The 20578-nt window shown below is 36.8% G+C and overlaps 2 protein-coding genes and 1 non-coding gene across 7 annotated transcripts; all 3 read left to right on the top strand.

The window, feature by feature from the left end:
* The first annotated feature begins 472 nt into the window (after window positions 1–472).
* TRNAD-GUC (transfer RNA aspartic acid (anticodon GUC)) lies at window positions 473–544 on the top strand. The gene has a single exon. It is a non-coding gene; the product is annotated as a tRNA-Asp (tRNA).
* An 813-nt stretch (window positions 545–1357) lies between these two features.
* On the top strand, window positions 1358–9291 carry tsl (membrane-attack complex domain containing protein torso-like). 5 transcript variants are annotated; one of them, XM_028315100.1, is made up of 7 exons: window positions 1358–1474; window positions 2526–2578; window positions 2822–2993; window positions 4224–4346; window positions 4820–4994; window positions 7141–7275; window positions 7849–9291. In XM_028315100.1, the coding sequence occupies exons 1-7, from the start codon at window positions 1374–1376 to the stop codon at window positions 8107–8109; spliced, it is 1020 nt and encodes a 339-aa protein (XP_028170901.1). In that variant the 5' UTR covers window positions 1358–1373; the 3' UTR covers window positions 8110–9291. The 5 variants fall into 5 exon arrangements, with proteins under 5 accessions (XP_028170901.1, XP_028170902.1, XP_028170903.1 ...); XM_028315101.1 differs by lacking the exon at window positions 2822–2993 and adding an exon at window positions 3219–3385 and having other exon boundaries at window positions 2526–2583; XM_028315102.1 differs by lacking the exon at window positions 2822–2993 and adding an exon at window positions 6293–6427 and having other exon boundaries at window positions 2526–2750.
* Window positions 9292–13108: 3817 nt separating this feature from the next.
* On the top strand, window positions 13109–19646 carry LOC114360386 (torso-like protein). Its single transcript, XM_028315096.1, has 6 exons — window positions 13109–13424; window positions 14693–14911; window positions 15595–15889; window positions 16448–16591; window positions 18032–18395; window positions 19140–19646. Exons 1-5 carry the CDS (start codon window positions 13318–13320, stop codon window positions 18296–18298), a joined length of 1032 nt encoding a protein of 343 aa, XP_028170897.1. The 5' UTR covers window positions 13109–13317; the 3' UTR covers window positions 18299–18395; window positions 19140–19646.
* Window positions 19647–20578: the final 932 nt, after the last annotated feature.

Here is a 20578-nt window from a genome sequence, read left to right as displayed (position 1 = left end):
TTTATTGAATTGTTTGGAATTTTAAGTATTATATTTAACAATGCTAATCGAATTCATTGGATTTGTAAGGCGTGGACACCTAATAAAATAAAATTTTCATTTCCCATAAAATCATATTTATTGGATATTATAATACAATATATAAATGTCAATGTATGCGGAAATCTACAAAATTATAAAAAATCTACGAAAAATCCGAATCTTCTCCGAGCCGTTACTAGTAACGCCATCTGTTAAAGAACATGGTAAACGTGTGAATTAGTGAATGAGAAATATTTTTATAATAACTCTCTTATTATAATTTATTTGTGGTTGATTTTTTAAGTAATTACTCTGTATAAATTGTATTATTTAGTTTAACTTATTTTATTTTATGTCTATTATTTCATGTATTGTTATTATACAATGTAAGCAAAAAATGACATCTACTTGGATGGATGCAATATTGTGCAATTTCAACCCCTATGTAACGTCCTCGGTAGTATAGTGGTCAGTATCCCCGCCTGTCACGCGGGAGACCGGGGTTCGATTCCCCGCCGGGGAGATTTTTTGGCATTATTTACTATTTTATGATGTGAAGTTATTAGCTATTTTTAGGGTTGAATTATTTCCAATGAACCTTTTAGGTAGAGCAACATTGGCTAAAATGGAAATCATAGGAAGGTACAAAATTGTTACATTCATTGTCAACTGACACTCGTCCACGACCACACCGTTTGCGTAAAATCACAAAAACCAATCACATTTGTTTAAAATAATAATTATTTCATTTTATTTTGTGGTTACCGATTGCGGATTTCTTTTGCCCCGAGGCAACTTTAGTCCAAAACAAAAAATTAAGGACTTGACTTCTCAGTTCCTACCTCTTCCACTAAACGATATAATTTGGCAGGGCAATGTTAGATAGCATTACTGACGCCTATTTATTTGTTGGCTGCAAGATAATTTTATTAGCAACCTAGGTTGCTCTTTAGGGCTCAAGAAGGTACGTTTTCAATATTTTTTTGCTCAATTTTAATACTTTTTTGTTGAGCCAAGGTTGTCCTTTAAAGACTAAAGTAACCCGCTTCTTACCTGACTGCGCCAGGAGAAGGGTTGTTTTCAATTTTATTGTCTCCATTTTAATTATTTTTTGTTAAGCCAAGTTTGTCCTTTAGGGCTAAAGTACCCGCCTCTTACCTGACTGCGCCAGAAGAAGGGTTATGATTTCAATAAATTTGTCACCAGTTTAATCCTTTTTTTTGAGCCAAGGTTGTCCTAGGGCTGAAGTAACCCGCCTCTTTCCTGACTGCGCCCAAAGGAGGGTTAGGTATGTTTTCAACTATTTTTTACCGATTTTCTTTCTTTCTTCACAGGTGGGCGGTGTCGGTGTGATGGTGCGGGCGTCCACGGTGCTGCTGCTGGTTGCTCTGGCTGGCGCCGCCGCCGTGGACTCCGAGCTGGGCGTCGGGAAGGCCATCAACATATTCATGAGGTACACCTACACCATCCTATACTAACGAGGGATATCTTTCTTTTATACATAACAGTTGGCACCACTGGCGAGTGATAGGACCTTAAAATCAAAATCAAAATTTTCTTTATTTGTTTAGACTAATTAAATTAGTACTTGCAAATCGTCAAATGCTCTTAAGGAGCCTACCAGCGCTTCGAGAAAAAACATTTGGCAAGTGCTGAGAAGAAGCGCCGCAACAAACTCAGTCACCACTGTCTGCCGGTTTAAAAATAAGTATAAAAAAGTAGGAAGTTACAATACATTCAGAAGCAAGTTACTTACCACGCTTAGTCTACCGTGGCGCCATTCTAGCGAGTGCAAATACTATAGATCGTCTAACCCATAGAGATGCCAACTATTGCGACGAGTTCGAAACCCAATGTCTCATTAGAAAACACACACAAAGTAATCAAAATAAAAAACAATAGATACGTCGCGAAGAGTGTGTGTTCTGTTTTTGGGCATATTGCTGCGACACTGGCCCCGCCCCTTTTTCCCGTCTCCGTTTAGTTTCTGTGATCTGTGGTTTAACCACTTCAGCGCTCACCAGACCCGGTCACTTGCTCCAATTAAGTGACATCACTTTTAGAATAAATATGTTATTCATACTCGTATCTTATTTATTACTAAGGAAGGAAATATTTTCTAAGGAGTATCTCCCTATTGATATTTTTTTATTTACATTTTAAATCATGTTTGAATAAAACATGATTCCGTGACCTTTACGATGCGCACTGAATATGATGTAAGGTCAAAAGTGTAAGGACCCTATTTATTAAAATGTTTATTTGGTATGTTATCATGATAATTTGATAAAATAAAGTATGCTAATTTATGTGTGATGTTCAATGTCAATACCTACATATGTCAATATCGCTATCTACCTCCAATCAAGATACAACATACACTACGTGTTCAGACATTCCCCTCTAATCTATACTCTACGTGTCTATTATTCTCCTCACGTGTAGCCTCGTACGCCACCATGTTCCCCAAATGCATCTCTATCATGTTCTCCAAAATGTTCCAGATATGGCTACCTCAGCATATGCATGCGAGTCGTGCCGCGAAACGACACCGAAGGCTGGGTGTTCCGCGAGCCAACCGTCAGCGTGTTCCGTGACGTGGAACGCTTTACAGTCGCGCCGAAGCCTCGCCAGCCGAAGACGCTGTTCGACGGAGACTTCCACATGGAGTTCTGCGATAACTTGAAGCAGCTGCTGCAGGCGTACTTTAGGGATTTTACTTTTGAAAGGTAAGGCTACTTTTAAGTATGTAATATAGTCACGAGACAGTAAGGCTGGCAACTTCATTAAGACATCGAAGGCTGGGTGTTCCGCGAGCCAACCGTCAGCGTGTTCCGCGACGTGAATCGCTTCACAGTCGCGCCGAAGCCCCGCCAGCCGAAGACGCTGTTCGACGGAGACTTCCACATGGAGTTCTGCGATAACTTGAAGCAGCTGCTGCAGGCGTACTTTAGGGACTTTACTTTTGAGAGGTAATGCTACTTTTGATTAGGTAATTTAGGCACAAACAGTAAGGCTGCCAGCTTGATAATGACACCGAGGGCTGGGTGTTCCGCGGGCCAATCGTCCGCATGTTCCGCGACGTGAAACGTTTTTTGTCCTTAAATATCTAAGCGCTGAGGATCCTGCCTAAATGCCATCCTCCCTGGCCAGAAATTCCCCCCTGGTTAAGAAGCTAAGTATGCCTCTTGGGCTGGGTGTTCCGCGAGCCAACCGTCAGCGTGTTCCGCGACGTGGAACGCTTCACAGTAGCGCCGAAGCCTCGACAGCCGAAGACGCTGTTCGATGGAGACTTCCACATGGAGTTCTGCGATAACTTGAAGCAGCTGCTGCAGGCGTACTTTAGGGACTTTACTTTTGAGAGGTAAGGCTACTTTTGATTAAGTAATTTAGGCACAAATAGTAAGGCTGCCAGCTCGATAATGGAACCAGGGGCTGAATGTTCCGCGGGCCAATCGTCAGCGTGTTCCGCGACGTGAAACGTTTCCTGTCCTTAAATATCCAAGCGCTGAGGATCCTGCCCAAATGCATTTCCCTCCTAGTCAGAATGTCCCCCTCCCTGGTCCAAAAGCTTGGTACGCCTCTGGGGCTGGGTGTTCCGCGAGCCAACCGTCAGCGTGTTCCGCGACGTGGAACGCTTCACAGTCGTGCCGAAGCCTCGCCAGCCGAAGACGCTGTTCGATGGAGACTTCCACATGGAGTTCTGCGATAACTTGAAGCAGCTGCTGCAGGCTTACTTTAGGGACTTTACTTTTGAGAGGTAAGGCTACTTTTGATTAGGTAATTTAGGCACAAACAGTAAGGCTGCCAGCTTGATAATGACACCGAGGGCTGGGTGTTCCGCGGACCAATCGTCAGTCACAAAGTTTATTTTTCTTAAATATCTAAGCGCTGAGGACCCTGCCTACATGCCCTCCTCCCTGGATAGAAATTCCCTCCTGGTTCAGAAGCTAAGTATGCCTCTTGGGCTAAGTGTTCCGCGAGCCAACCGTCAGCGTGTTCCGCGACATGGAACGCTTCATAGCCACAGTAACTTGAAGCAGCTGCTGCAGGCGTACTTTAGGGACTTTACTTTTGAGAGATAAGACTGCTTTTAAGTAGGTAATAAAGATACGAAATTAGGGTCTGAGCATAAACGTGCCGAGATCATAACATCGACATAAAGAGGAAGTTATGTAAAATACTGGTATTTTACATTTCAGATTGGAGCGGCCATGGCGTGCGTTCACGGCGGGCTGGCCCACGGACATCATGGCGCGGAACCTCGGCATCAACTCCTCCTTCATCAACGGCGACCACTGCTATGTGCTGGTCAGGGTGTCAAGGTAATTGTTCTTGTATATGATAAAAAGAACTGTCCCGCCTTTCAGAACACTTATAAATAAAATGCCACGGAGTTTTTTCTAATTTCTGGTCGTCTCTCATAGATCTCCCTGTATTTATTTATTTATTTATTTATTACACGTATTGCGTTGCGTGGTAAATAATTTTGAGCTAATTCTTTTATTAGGCGCTACAATAGCTAAGGCTAATCCAGACTGGCAGAACAGAACAGCTATCTTACCATAGATTTGATGTACCTATTCTATAAAAAAAGTTCTCAACTAGGTAGGTACTTAAACATTTTTGAACATCAAACATCAGTTCTGCGTGCTGTGTGCCTTTCGTTTATCTACGATCAAATCAGGAATAAGGAGATTCATAAACGATTCCTGATTCAATCTCATAAAGAAACATAGCCGTCGCCATAGCACGCTATGCAACTTTGATGATGAAACATTTTTGATGTAAATTCCAGATTCCGCGAAACAGCGAAACTAAGCGACTTACCATCCAACATTTCGATCGAGGACGTGGTGTTCGAGGCCATCCAGGAGTCCGCTATAGGAGACACGGTGTCCATTGCCGACTTCATTCGCAAGTACGGCTCGCACTACATAGCTTCGTACGTCACTGGTAACTCCTTGTATCAGGTAAATCTTTAATATCATGTGTTTTTACTTTATTTCATCTGACCTGATTTTTAGACCTTGTTTAAGCTTTAACCACACCAACGCGTGCAAATCGCCATCGCCGCGGCGGCGCGATCTGCACGCGTTGGTGTGGTTGAAGCATTAGACCAGTCTTTCCCAAAGTGGGCGATAACGCCCCCTTGTGGGCGCTGCAGGCTTAAAGGGGGGCGGTAAGAGACCCAGAAAAAAAAATCGGGACGTTGTGTAGAGGCTTGGGAGGCGTCATCTACTAGGAGGACTCTTAGACACCGACTGAGCTCGACTCTTGACTACAAAAATGGGGGGCGCTAAAAAATAATTTATTCTCAACGTGGGCAGTAGACTAAATAAGTTTGGGAACCGCTGCATTAGACTAATCAACTCTTACAATCATCTCATCTTAGTCGATATTAGTTACGGTATTACTTAGTTGAATAGATTTTTCATGCATTTCTTTAATCAAATAAATGTGGGTCTGAAGGACTGACCTTTTACTTAGAGCTACTCTAATGTTGAAAGCAACATATTGTGTCAAATGTTGACTTTAATTCTCTACATTTTTCGGCGAAGAAAATTTCCCAATCTGGGTGATTAATTGGTAAACAATGAATTAAGCCACTGGATATTTGGACTTTAGGTAAAGTACACTAAGTTTGTTCCTCACTGAATGATTTTCCCATGCAAGACAATTCACTATTCCTTTCATTCAACGGCTAAATTATTCTTCAGGCAGTACCTACCTGCAATATTATGATTTAAAATACTAAGCTGTCTTGTCTTGTCTGTTCCACCATGGGCCCACTGAATATTAATTATATTTTACTAATTACTTGATTTCAAAATAACTAAAACGAGTAGACTCACGTGACTCGAGCTGTGTGGGTAGCAACGTGACCCCGTGTTTGGGAAAACGCGGGTAGTTTACAAAACAAGCGATAAACGCGCTTAGGGAAGTGCGGTTTTATGACTAACATTTAAAACTAGTGTCACGTTGCTAGTCTCGTGGAGTAAGTTGGTTCAAGATGAATTTCAATACATTTATTAGTAAAGATGTAATTAAAGCTGATACTGAACATAATACGCAATGTACTTATTACATATTATAATGTATTTAAGTATAAAGGTAGCAGGGAAGCGCTTGACGCAGGCCGCTACCAATCGATCAACATGGAAAACATTGGGGGAGGCCTATGTTCAGCAGTGGACGTCCTATGGCTGAATGATGATGATGATGATGATGATGATTATAATGTATATCTTTAAGTGCCCTTGTTTTCCAGGTGTTCGTATACACAAGGAGCGTGTACTCCAGGATTAAGGAGCGTGTCAAACTAAAGGGCGTGTCAGACATCCCGCAGACGGAGATGAACAACTTCTTCTCGCCGATATTCGCGCAGCATGTCGGAGCTGTCAAGGTTTGGACTGTAAAGCTGGTTCCACACTGATTAACGGGCTCATTCATTCGTTCTTTCATTCATTATAATTATAGAGGTCTCCTAGTAAGTGACGGTAAAAAAGAATCAGATTACCGGTATTTCAAAATTACTGGTTGCAATTACAATGGTGCATTAAAGAAAAGTAAGTAGTTTTCTACTTTTGAAAAATACCCACAAAACAGGACAGTTTCGACAACTGATCGCCTAAAACTTCTAAATTCTCTTTTTTACTGTCACTACATAATTAAATCGCCTCAAACTTCCAACTTCTCTTATTACCGTCACATAATAAAATCGTATAAAAGGTGCTACATAGGTACTATAAATTACATCTTCATATAGCTACCTCTGTACCAACTTGTTGTGTGGAACCAGCCTAAATGCATCTGCATCATTTGAACATCATCCATGTTTTCATAATCATTTCATGGTGTTCAAATCACATCAAACTTCTTTTCTAATACCATTATCATTTACAATCATTTTTCTTACAATCATCACTGCGCTTAAGCTGAAAGATTTTTCTAGAACAAAAAAAAGAACTAAGTATAATTTGAATCTTGTTTTATTACAAAAGAAGTTTTCACAGTCCAATTTTGACGGATAAAGCCTGGAGTACACGATCTTTTTTTGATATAGATTAAAAATAACCACTACAAGATTATGATGCCTTGTCTATGCTCTCACTCCAGGTGTTTGTGTTCTCTAGAACGGCCTACTCTATGATTAAAGAGCGGCTAAAGAGCAAGGGCGTGGCCGACATTACTGCCAAGGAATTGGAAGGGTATTTCTCGCCTTGGCACGCGAAGCATATAGGCCAGATCAAGGTAAAGTTTATGGATACCAAGATTTAATTTAGAACTACCTACCTACTAATAAATGAGCCAGTAAAAAGTATCTTTTGGGATGCTCGCTCCATTTTAGATCCTATCCTGCAGTCTTCGGGTAAGAACCATAAAGTTGAAAAGAAGAGAATGAAAATAGAAAATAAAGTTAACATAAAACCATTTTTCGTTAGTAGGTGAACCTATTGATTTCTAATTGACTGGAGAATTGTCTGGAGTTGGAATAATTACTACATTCTTTCGGTCTCTACCAAGCCATAAAAAAATTCATCAATCATTAAACATTTCATTTGATTCATATCATTTTACATTTTAATCAATTTTATTTCTCAACTGACTAATAACTAAAAATTTGTGGATGAGAAAGTAATTTCAGTTCGATAAGACTAGTGTAGGTTTCAAGGACCTATCCTAGTATCCTATTGTATCATGTGTGGTACACTGGTACAAACTACCTACACACACAATCAGAGTACCTATAAAAAAAATCAATCGGACTGCTATTTTTACGACAATGTCTAATTTAAAAAAGTCTAGCAGCATTTGTTTTTTCAGGTCGCCAGTGGAAATAAAACAGTTGAAAGCTGGGCAATGAAGCGACTTCGAGTCCACTACTACATATTCTCATACCCCAGCCTTTTAAAACTTCATGGAGAACCAGCCCTACTGAGAAACCTCGACAGTCTCCTAGGAAACGAAGCCTTATTACAACTAGAATTAAAGACATTATCGCCTGCCTTCAAAGATGTCAAGAAGAAAAAGTGGTTCGAGGAGGTCATAGACAATTATTTAAAATTGTGGGAGAGTAATATGTGATGAACGGATACAAATAGGTTAATTAATTGTAGACAATAAATTGTAATTTGTAATGTGATAGATCAATACAATGAATTGACGATGATGGGTTAAGGTCATTTACATTGCTACGTGCCATGCGTGATTCATAAAAAATACTGTGTCTGTGTCTGCCACGTACTAATGTGAATATACCTTTAGTATTAGTATTTTGATGATCATCATAGGTAATTTATAATTAACTGGTCACAAATAGATTGTAATAAATAAGTATAGATGGCATACAATATTTTGCTATAGTAACATGCCAAATACTTATAACTAATAAATACCTTCCTAAATTTATTTATTTGACTTCTATTTAATGAATTTACGAAGTACAATAAATGGAATTAAAATATTAAATGTAGCAGGTCTGCATTTACGTATTTCACATAGTTTAGAACTTAGTTATTTACAATTTTTCAATCAAAATTTCCTTGTAGACAATACTGAACAAATGTGATCATAAAATATAATTATTTTAGGATATCAAAATTAAATTAAAATGTTCTACTTATTATTATTATAGTGAAAAATATATTTTTGTAAATATTTTGTAATGAAAAGTGCCTTAGCATTATGAATATTATTATGAAAATATATTATAAAATTAATTTAATGAAATAAAATCAAGGAATGTTAAATATCTTAAAAATACACTCCCTTGCAGGATAAGTGCAATAGTATGTAAATTTAATAGGTCCTTAGAAGTCTTTAAAAATAAAGAACGACTACTTAACTTAAGTACTGCATCGAATAAAGAAAATCAATTAATTCGTTTTATAATATTTAATTTTAATCTTCTTATTTTATAGATGAAAATTATGATTTACATGGTAGGCACCTCGAAATAAACCTATTTTACGAAACTGGGATCAGAATTATAAAGACTGGTGATACATCACAAAACACAAGCCCACCACATATTTTATTTTGGTTTTGTGTTATTTTTTTTTAAATTCTATGTAATCATATTGTAGATTTTGAAAGAATAAAATTATATTAGTCATGTTTACACTACACATCAATAATTATTTACCTACCTGACAAAGTTTTTATGATTTTATCTAAGCGATGTTTTTTCGTGGAATAATGATAATAATTTGTGACAACATTCTTTGTACTATTTAAAGTCATCCAGCCGAACTAACGATTTTGAAATTATTAAAAATAATTGCAGAAAATCTTTTACTCTCAAATAAAAATGTGTTCTTTTTAGGCCCAGTTTTTTGATTCATAGTTAAAATAACTAGCTAATTGTTAAATTTTGCTACTAATGGTTAAATATTAACAAACTGTAAACTAATGGTTAAAAAATGTACTAAAAGCCAGACTAACCATTGTTCGAAAAACATTTTTTTCTGATATTTAACCACTTGTCACTTGACATCTGTCAAATTTAACTATTGGTTATTTTAACTACGAATCAAAAAACTGGGCCTTAATGATAATTTATTATTTTAACCGATATGTGTGTCAAATGTTATTTTTATCATAAACTAAACTTAATTAAATGAAACACAGGACAATGTAACAATATTTTTGATACATAATTTTGCAAGTTAGTGTACTTTTGACTAAAATGTAACGTGCAATATTATGATTATACAGCTGTAGACATCAACAGTGCGGGATCAAATTAGAGAATGCATTTACATTAATTAAGTTTAAGTATGTTTGTTTGTATGACAACATTATAATTAACCGATGTAAATATTTTGTGAGGATCTTTTGTAAGAATGGAAATATATTTTTAAACTGATTTAGTGTTTTCATTGCAAAATGTCTTAGTTATTCAAGATAAAGAAAATAATTTCAGTTCTTTATACCGAATAGTTCTGCTATCTTAGCAAATATCTAAAAAGTCAGATATTTTGGTCAACGAGTGACCTTGTCCCAATTATATTCCGGTTTTATTTCTTTTATAATAGTATTTTAAGTAGGTATTCCCAATTAATCAATGATGATACAATTCAACCCATTTTTGCTTCTTGGGCAATTACCTACAACTGCAATTAAAAACCAGTAGGTATACCTACTAGTCCTACTACACACACTATCTCAGGTTACATAAAAGCAAGTAAATCTTCATCAGCATTTCAGCAAGGAATGTAAAACTAAACGATAGCCTGTTTTTTTCATCAAGCCACTGCCAATAACTTATTGGGATCGTCGGTCCATTCAGCAGGTAAGTCTACTTTACATTTCTCCTAAAACAAGCCGAACTTTGACTTAACAAAACAGTTACTGCACGAGTTTTTACCCGACTGCGCTAAAAGGAGGGTTATTTGCACCAGAACCTTAATCTGTATAGTAACACCTCTATCCATATCCATAGTTGATTCTGTTACTAATAAGAATCTTTATTGTTTAAGCAGGTGAAGCTAAAAATCTGTTAATCTTATAATTAACCGTACAAACATCGTATTCTTGGTAAGTTATCTTAAAATTAGGCCATTGTAGACAAAGCACATGCTTATCGCAGAGCACACTTGCCCGATATGGAGTCATTCAACTAACAATAAGTAGTATTTAGGTGTTGTGTGGTTTGCGAATCGTAAGTACCTAATATTGTAAGAACCTATCACGACTAGTAAGTTACCACTATACAAACACGTGAGTGCATAGGTAGAGCCATTTTGAATTACAAATGGGCCATTGGATCCTCCTGGCCTGGTAGGTACACCTTCTTCCGAACAACCTGTATATGTGATACCTCGTGCTAAGTGTCAAACTTTTTTTTAGGTATTTTCATAACTATTTTCAGTGAAAATTTAACAAAAAGCAGCAGATATTGTAGAGTTAACTTCATTGAATAAATAACTGTTTGCGACTCACTCGCTGCGGACCTGGATTTGATTCCCCGGTAGAGCGAACAAAGGCCATGAGGAATTCGGCTAATTAGGTAAGTATGAGATACCAAAATGCATCAGAATCGGACCTCAGCCCCATCGAAAAATATCATAATGAATATAAAGGAAACAACTGCAAATATAACACAAATGCTTTCTAATAATATCACGTTACAAAAACATATCTATAGGTAAATCATAGACATGCCACGAGTAAAGTAATCTGAATCCCGTTGTTCATATAAAAAACTGCGTACTTAATAATACTAATTAAATATTGTTAGAGTTTCATTTATCGTGAATGAAATCCATACTCAGATAAAGGAACATACAGACTATCAGTATGCAATGCACGAAACAAAATGGCAATCGTAATTAGCAATGGGACGGAAACTCGGTAAACTCACCAGATGGCGCTTTTATTAGAGCTCTTTTTAGGTCAAATTCAAAAATTCAATTCTTCTTTTTCTTTATAGTTCTTAAAGTCAAATAGCAAGCCATCACAGACGTATGGAGCCGAAACGTCTAACCCTCACCGACTACACGTCACGCGGCGAGTCATAGAGACAGAGAGGTGATTTCCTTGCGTCCCTGGGGCTTTTGTCCAGCAGTGGACTGCCTTAGGCTGAAATGATGACGATAGATCCTTGGTGGCCTACGTCCAGCGGCCTTAGGCTGAAATGATGTTGGCAGTTAAGAAGGTTGTAACAATTGAGATTCCCAATGTTAGATATAGAGCTGCGAAAATATCTGACTCTATACATGCTTTCACCTAGTATTCTTTTCATTAGTATTCTTAATAAACGTAGTCTTATCATCCTTACCGATTTACCGCCTTTTGTATTTATCTGTGCACTAATATTACTATTTATGTATGTTTATCTAGACAATTTTATGCAGCTTAGTATTTTATTTATTTTAAAAATGGTCCGTGGCCCTCACTCGGCATGGGGCACACTGAAAACCAGCGCCGTGGCCTTCGTCACCGTGGGCCACGGCATCTGAGTGGGGTCCCGTTGCAGTGGGCATCTTGTTGGTGGATGGGTGGCACTGCTCAGTTTACTCTTGTTTTTATTTTTTCTTCTTCCATTATTATGTGCCACTGTCATGTCTATGTAATTACCTGTATTTGTGTGATGTCCATTGTAATAAATGTGTCTTTCTTTCTTTCTTTCTTTCTTTCCAAATCAAGGGATCAGTTTTTACGGCCAAACAAGAGTTATCTCAATTTTCTAGTCGCATCATGCACCAATGGAATCTAGAGAATTTAAAATTGCAATCCGCACGTGTACATAGGATGTTATGACAAGTGAACGCGTACCTTAATAATCGCAGGTCATCGGTTATCTGCGCTTGACACATGTGCGCGGGACCTTGATTTTTAGTCCCATTGGCCAATACTGTACGAAAATATATTTTTAGATAAATTACTGATATTTTTAAGGACTGAATCTAAGTAAATATCGGTAGTTTGTTTTATAAAACAACTCTACAACTCGATTCAGTCAGATTCAAGCCAAAAAAAGTACACCAACAGTTACATATTTATTTTACTGGAGTCCCAGCTTACATTTTTCCTAAGCACAAAGTAACGCATGTAAATCACCTTTTTATAATAATAGGTAAATTATTAAATTAGATAAACTACAATGTAGTGACAATGTTTTATGTGACGTATGCAGTAAGAATATTTATTACTAAGGCATCAAAAATGTGTAATGTCGGTCGAGACCAATTAAATATTTTATCATTGAAATTGATGACCCATTAGACTCATTTTTAGAGATATATGGAATTATCTAACCCGTCTTTTTGTCTTGATTTTTTTTAATTAGAAAACTTTTTCTCTTATTTTTTTACTAAAATCTTTAGAGATAGGAAAACAAATCGTAATCTTCTCTAAACGGATATCCGCATTGCTTAGGTAAATACATTTTAAAACACAAAGAAAGCAACTAATTAACTAACTTAATTGAAAATAGATTGATAAGTAATGCATTGTAAATGCAATTCTAACGTGCAAACATATGACGACATAGTTATAAATATACAAAATGATAACATAGATGCTAGCTAGGTCTTTCGACCATGAATTTAGAGCGGTTTTACGTAACTCTACTAAACTTATGAAATGAGTTAGTTGGCTGCCGAACGCGGACGGAGCCGGGGCAAAATGGTTGTCGAGAATTCGATATACCTACACACTAATCTCTCGGGTCAAGTTCAATAGTTGTTTACATTACATTAGCAAAATGTGAAAAAAAACTCAGTGAAACGCCGAGTTCGGGCGGGATAGCTTGTGGTATGTTGGACACTTGTTCAACATTTGTTCAACATGTTGTTGTTGGTGTTGTTGTTGATATGTTGTAGTGTGTGCAAGTGTGAAGTGGGAGACCTCGGTTACGATTTGAATATTGGGAACACCATCGATGTTTTTGCTAAGTATGCTTTTTTTGTTTCGACTGATAACTGATAAGTTTTATTTTTGTCACAACCATATGCATTAGTGTAGATAAATAACTAGTTATGTTAAAAACAATGCAAGAAACAAGTTTATACCTATCAGTTCTTACTTCATAGAGCGAAATCTAGAATTATTGCAAATCCTAACTAGTTACTTATTTAACTTCTAACAGACACTCTCTCTGACTGTTGCTTAATCACAATAGTGCCTTTTGAATTTAAAATCACAGTTTTGTTCTGCTAATGTATTAAACAACAAACAAAATTAAAATGAAAAAAACTAACATGATAACAGCACACAACATCATCGAACAAGTCTATCTAATATGTCCATTTTAAAAAATAACTAAACTTGTTCATTACTGAAAGTCATGTTTTATATGGAAAATAATTACTAAAATTGGGCATATCTCCAAACTCATAAAACATTTCTATTGACATTTACTTAGACCTGTTCTGTGCGTCTTAGACCTGACTACTTTCGGTGTCAGTTTGCCGTGCTAATTTTGGGACATCCTGTATATAAAGAAGAATTAAAAGGAAGAATCCTTATACCAAGAAAATGTAGCTATTAGTTTCTAACTGATCGGATAAAACCAAAAAGACCAGAGATTGACACATCTTTGTAAAAGAAAGAATGTTTTTAATAGAGATGGACATTTTATTTATTACCCTTCAAACATTTTAACGACACTTGTTCATAGTTAAGATAAAGCAAAAATCTCTAAAAGCAATTAGTTAGGTACTCTTAAATGCAATTTCTTTGTATTCAAATAGCTACATTGTAGCAGATAAAAAAGTACATTTACTTATTCCTAATTTTTACGAGACTAGTAACAGGGTAACAATATTAAAAGACAATAGTACAATGATTAAGGAAATCATTGTAAAAGTGCTTTTTAAAAGCCTATTTGTAAAAATAAATGAGTTTTATAAGTTTTTTTAGTTTAGGAGGCTTACATTCAGCAGTAGACGCCCAATGGCTGAAATGATGATGAGTCGGATCATAACTGTGAAGTATGTGGTCCGTCAGAGTAGAATAGGACCACCTACTTACTAAAGTTCTGATGGAGGACAAATATTATGCGGTTAATGCGAACTCCACCCCGTCTGGCGTGGAGAGTAAGTACCTTCACACTAAACTCCAGTTACCTCTAGTAAATTGGAGAGGGTTGTGTTCCTCCAATGGAAACTAAAAGACCTGATGATAAGGGTCATTTTATTTTACCAAATACTTTTCAATTCAGCTACGGAGACCTCTCGCAAGTGACACAAGTGGTGTCAGCAGACTACGAGGACGATGGCCAGGAGCCCATAGTCCCCTTCAGCGAGAAGAACCTTCGTGTCTTCGCCAATTCCAGCAGCCGCAGTGTGGTGGGCGGGTCTACCACGAACATGGAGATACAGATATGCGACACCTTTGAAGACTTGCTCAACACGTACTTTAGTAACTTCAAGATTGAAGGGTAAGATAAAAAGATTCATATTTAGGCTACGTTTCCACGAGAGATGTGCGAGAATGCGTAGCGAGGGGTGTGTTTGTAAAGAACCAATAGAATCGCTTCATTTGCCGAAGCGAGGTAGCTCTGGTGGAACCGCAACCTAATTCAGATCGTTTTAAGGGTATAAAGGAAGAAACCTTACAACAAGAAAATGTAGCTAATTCGTTACATAAACACATTTTTATAGTAAAGGCATAATAAAACGTGATGACTGATGAGATAAAGATACATTGTTGTGTAGTGTCGTGGCGCGACATAGTATGAGACACGTGCCAGTCGCATCGGTCTACATAATTAATGTAAAATATAAATTAAAAGGCGAAAATTAAGAACGCACTGCATCACTGACGAAACTAAAACTAAAATTGTATACTGGAGTTCTTTTATAAGTGAACAGCAAAGCCTGGTTTTATTATTATAACCTAAGTTATAGCGACCGTCCCTATATTGATCACCAAAGACTTTTTTAACATCCCAATCCATAACATTAACTGGTAGAGAATGCCACATGGCATTAAGTTCACCTTTTTGTACCACTTTTTTGTGTGTGTTATAAATAAAGATTTTAAATAAAAAGTAAATAAATAATCATAGAACCCCATTGCATTATGTTCTGAAAACCTTCACTAACAACCACCCTTTTCCAGAACAGACAGACCATGGAAAGCGTTCATGGGCGACTGGGTGGACGACGAAATCCTTCGCACCATGGGCATCATGTACGATGGGAAACTTGAGAACTGCTGCTATGTCCTGGTCAAGTGGACCAAGCCCCACACTAGTGCTCAACTGGATGACCTGACTGGTGTGGCGGTGAAGGATCATGTTGGAAGAGCGGTGGATAATTTAAATGTCAGTGACACTGCAGAAGTAAGGCGGTTTATGAAGAGCTACGGGACGCATTATATCGACTCGTATGTGACGGGGAATTTCATTTACCAGGTAGGTGTTTATTTTGATCATAGAAATAGGTAATCTCAATCAGGCATGTCAATAGGTACAGTCGACATCACGTCAACGTAAACACTGTGGTATTACGTAGTTGCGATAAGGGCTACCTACTTTGTAACGAAAATGTATAGTCTGATGTGCTGACGTCTGTACTAAAAATCCTACATTATCCCTGATGAACAAAACATTTTTCCTATGAAAAGTTACAATAAATGCGGAAAATGGTGAAGTAAATACATAGCTAGATAGGTATTCCGCCATTTTCCGCAATGTACATTCCTCGTATCACAAACTAATTGACTAGGGCGGTACTAAATTTGCCGGCTCAGCTAGTCTCTATAATATAAGAATGCTCTGAGCCTAAGTGTTCAATAAAGTGTAATATTTTGCACCAACTTTTGACTAAAAGAATGAAAAAACAAAAACATCCGAATAATATTATTTCTATGACTTGTTTACTTCTTGACTTTGTTTAAACGCTTGTGATTTGATTTTCCATTTTTCCTCGTCAGCTCATATCTGTGAATAACTATTCTTCTCTAATTACAGGTGTTCAAATACAAGCGCTCCGGTTTCAACCTTCTCCGAGCGTACATGCGCGTAAAAGTGCGAAACGCTAAAGCTAGTAATAACTCTGACAACTTGCGGTTTTACTTCTCTTCGTATTTCTTGAAGCAAGTGGGAGATATAAAGGTAAGTCTAAACATAGGTTAATGAATTTGCGACAATGGTTGCGTTCTGTCGTTGTTCATTGTCGGTCAGCAATCCGTCAGCGGTCCAGGCAATATAATATGTCAGAAGGTGTGACAAAGGCAATCTGGTTTGGGTTCTTTGCTCGTGTCCGCACGGTCAGACCGTATCAATACAAAATGTATAGAGACCGACATATTAACGCGGGCTGCGTTCCACTGCAGACCGCATCCTGTGTGGCAATTCTTAACATGGTTCGTTTGTTAGTTTCAGCCGAAAGACGTCCACTGCTGGACAAAGGCCTCCCCCAAGGTTTTCCACAAAGACCGGTCCTGCGCCGCCCGCATCCAGGCACCTCCCGCGATCTTCACCAGATCGTTGGTCCACCTAGTGGAAGGCCTGCCCACACTACGTCTTCCGGCTCGCGGTCACCACTCAAGAACTTTTCTGCCTCAGTTTAGCAAAGATTGCACCATACATATTTAGCCGGATCCAATTACTATTTTCGCGGTTAAAAACGTGTAGTTTACGCTTGTCACTTGTTTTAACCATTACACATCCTTGAAACATTAAAGCGTAAATAATGACTAAGAACGATAATAATGAGCAAAAGAGTCGAAAACAATAAGAAATTAAAAGAGAGTTAACTAATATTTGATTTAAAAGTAGATAAGTTAATTTACCGATGGGTCATAGCAAATAGATAACGTTAATTTTTAACGGTAGGTATGCTTGTAAATATTTACTTATTAAATAAGTATTTAATCAATCAACAAGTCAGGCCTTCTCAACCTCTCTGGCCAGAATAGAGTGTAAGCCAAATTGTCTATACCTACTGTTAAATTGAATAGGTACTAGCTCCTGCGGTGTGGACAAAATGACCCACATGATGACGTTCCTCCATAATAATTTCAAGTAAATTAACGTACTCGTACCTATACCTAAACAAAAACTACTGCACTTCTAATAGGTCTTCATCTCATGTACAGTCGGCCTCAAATAGTTCATGACACCCAATGGCCAAAATGTTGACAACACAACACAACCTTATTCCAATTGTAACAAAGACGTGTTATACTTGTATGTCAACTTTTTTGCTACTTTGGGTGTTACGAACTATTTGACGCTGACTGTACCCTAAACCAGGGTTTCCCAATTTTTTTTTGACAAGAAACCCTAATTGATTATACTTTTCTTAGCGGAACCCCCGTACTACTCCGCCCGCACGCCCTGCCCCTCCCTTGTGCGTAAACAAGTCGGTGCGCGCGAACAACGTCGGTCACGAAACGTGGGATAATATTTTTTACGGAACCCTTGCGGCCTTTCCACGGAACCCCAGGATTCCGCCGACCTCCATTCGGGAACCGCTGCCCTAAACCATAATGTTTATTCTGCAATACCTGCATGTTATAATGTCTAATAATAATATTTTTCACGATACAGGTGGCAAGCGGCAACAAAACAGTCGAAGCCTGGGCCAAAAAGAATCTACGCGAAAGCCAGTACCTCTACTCTAGACCTAGCCTACTCAAGCTGCACTACAGTCCGTATCTAGCGTACAAACTCAACGAGCTCTTACGGGCAGACAACGGGGCCTTACTAGGCTTAGACCTAAAGACCTTGAGGCCTTTGTTCAAGGACAGAAACAAGGCGGAAAAGTACGCCGAGATTGTCGAAAACGATTTGAAGCTGTGGGAGGTTAATGCGTGATATCAACTTAGAATACAGACAGCATATGAAGCTAAATAGCAGCATTTGATTAGTTGTAATAAGAGCGATTTTGGAACAAATGTAGGCTTTCGGATGTATAGCCTGACCAGGAACATAAAAACCCTGGCTTAGAGGCGCTTCAATTGCATTTGATAGTGCAACACTGGGTACAGTCGTACCTGTATTAAATTAATAGGCTAACTTTATGTATCAGGATTCAGGATTATAGGCTTATTAAATATTTTCATAAATTAACAAAAACGTATTATTATAGGTAAACTGGTTTAAATAAATTAAATGAAACCATCAATCGAGCAAGTAGGATTTTATTATTATTCATCAATAATCAAATTCTGAACTTGAATGTTCAACTACAATGTCTGCTCATGAACGCTTCAAACTCGGTACTTCTTTCCCAATTCCATAAAATTCAATACTTACAAAGTGACAAAAAACTTTAAAATAGGTAGTTGAAACAAACCACAGCTAATTTTCATAGTTGACTGTACTATACGATAAACATGTCAGTCAATTTGACAACCTTTGTCGGAAACATTATTCAATGAAAATATTGTCCGAACCCTTAGTATTTCTCTTCGACAAATACTTTAACACATTGTGAACCACTTTTCTTTCACGACTATAAAAAGATTTTAGCAATTTAATTCACAAAATCAATTGCGCACATTTAAAATAAAGTTTGTTTACACTTTGACAGCAATAGACTGACATGCAAGGTGACATGTCAATTAAGTTTTCAGTTACTGTTGCCATTAAAAGAAATTAGTACCATTAATTTTCCGCAACATGGCGAGGGTTTTTATGTTCCTGGTCAGGCTATACTGTGGACTGTACAAAGATTTACGACAAAGCATCATCATTGTATTGTTTTACACGCGAATGCTCCAGGAGGACCTTTAAATTCCTTTTACATAAGTGTTAATTTATTATTGTAACTAAAATATTCAAAATAGTCACAAATTATTTATGAGCACATGTCACGTCGCAATGTGAATATAGCTTTAGTATTTGCAACGACGAATACTCCAATAATAAAGGTAGGTAAAGGAGACTTACAAAATCATAATTTAAATACAGAAGTACCAGAACTATCATTCTCAACTCATAATAGTATTCTACCTAATTATATGTGTAGTAAAGTCTATCATGGTTACGTATTATAAGTAGATTTGCGTCATTATTAATTGTTACCGTGAAATAAAATACAATTTATAAAAACAGCACTTATATTATTACATTTTTGTATCGCATCTATTAAATGTTGTGTAAAGGATTAACAAATTGTTTCATAAAAGACTAGGAATGTTTCACAACTTTGCCTAAAGGTTAGTAGAATTAATTAAATTAAATGTGCACTATTAAGTATGTACCATATTTATGTATGTATGTATTTTAAGAAGATATGAATGTTATATGAGGTGCATTCCGCCTGAACAATTAATAAAAATTTGCCATAATGTTTTAGTGAAGTTTTAACACTTGAAAATATTTTGAAGTCATTTTTTCACATAAAATAAGATATGAAAACATGAACCTAAATATAATGTAATAATTTAACATTTTAGTAATTTAAAACTCTTGTTTAACAAACATAATACTGTTCAAATAAAATATCAATAAACAATTTTAGCATTTTTTCATTAATTCAAATTTTATGTCAAAGTTTTTCATCATAGCAAATTCTCTCGCTTCTGAATAATAACTTACATCTAACTTAGTTTAGTGAGTAGTGTAATAAATAGTATTTTACCTACACAGATAAGTCTATTCTGTGGCAGCATTATCTATGAAAGCAACGTCAAAATGTCGCAGTTTTTTGTTAAAAGTAGAAATATAGAAAGACTGTCAAATTGACATTGTTCATAGATAATGTTGTCATTTATACGACAATTTTACCATATTTCCTGCTTGTCAGAAACACAATCGGCCCATTTGAATAACCTTGATTGATATAGTTTCAGGGCGATAGTACAAAAAGTGATGACCACGAATAATAGACAACCCTGTATGGATTTTGTATACTTTGACCAATGTATCAATCTACCGTTTGTATCAAAATATTATAAGAAAATTCTACTACATATTTTGTATGGATAATTTTATTGAAAAATTTTAACTGTTTTACTGGGAATTAATAGATTGGAAAAATCAATGTATTAAAATTCATTCAAGACTAAAAATGAGCATAGAACAGTCATCAAGCAATTAATTATGGTCCACGTGTTGTTAGAAAGTACAATATAATGATAATGGTACCAT

The sequence above is a fragment of the Ostrinia furnacalis genome, unplaced genomic scaffold (assembly GCF_004193835.3).
Source record: "Ostrinia furnacalis isolate ACB-3 unplaced genomic scaffold, ASM419383v2 OfSCF4979, whole genome shotgun sequence".
Lineage (NCBI taxonomy): Eukaryota > Metazoa > Arthropoda > Insecta > Lepidoptera > Crambidae > Ostrinia > Ostrinia furnacalis.
The sequence above is the reverse complement of the archived record's forward strand: the minus strand, read 5'-3'. Positions and strand labels throughout refer to the sequence as shown.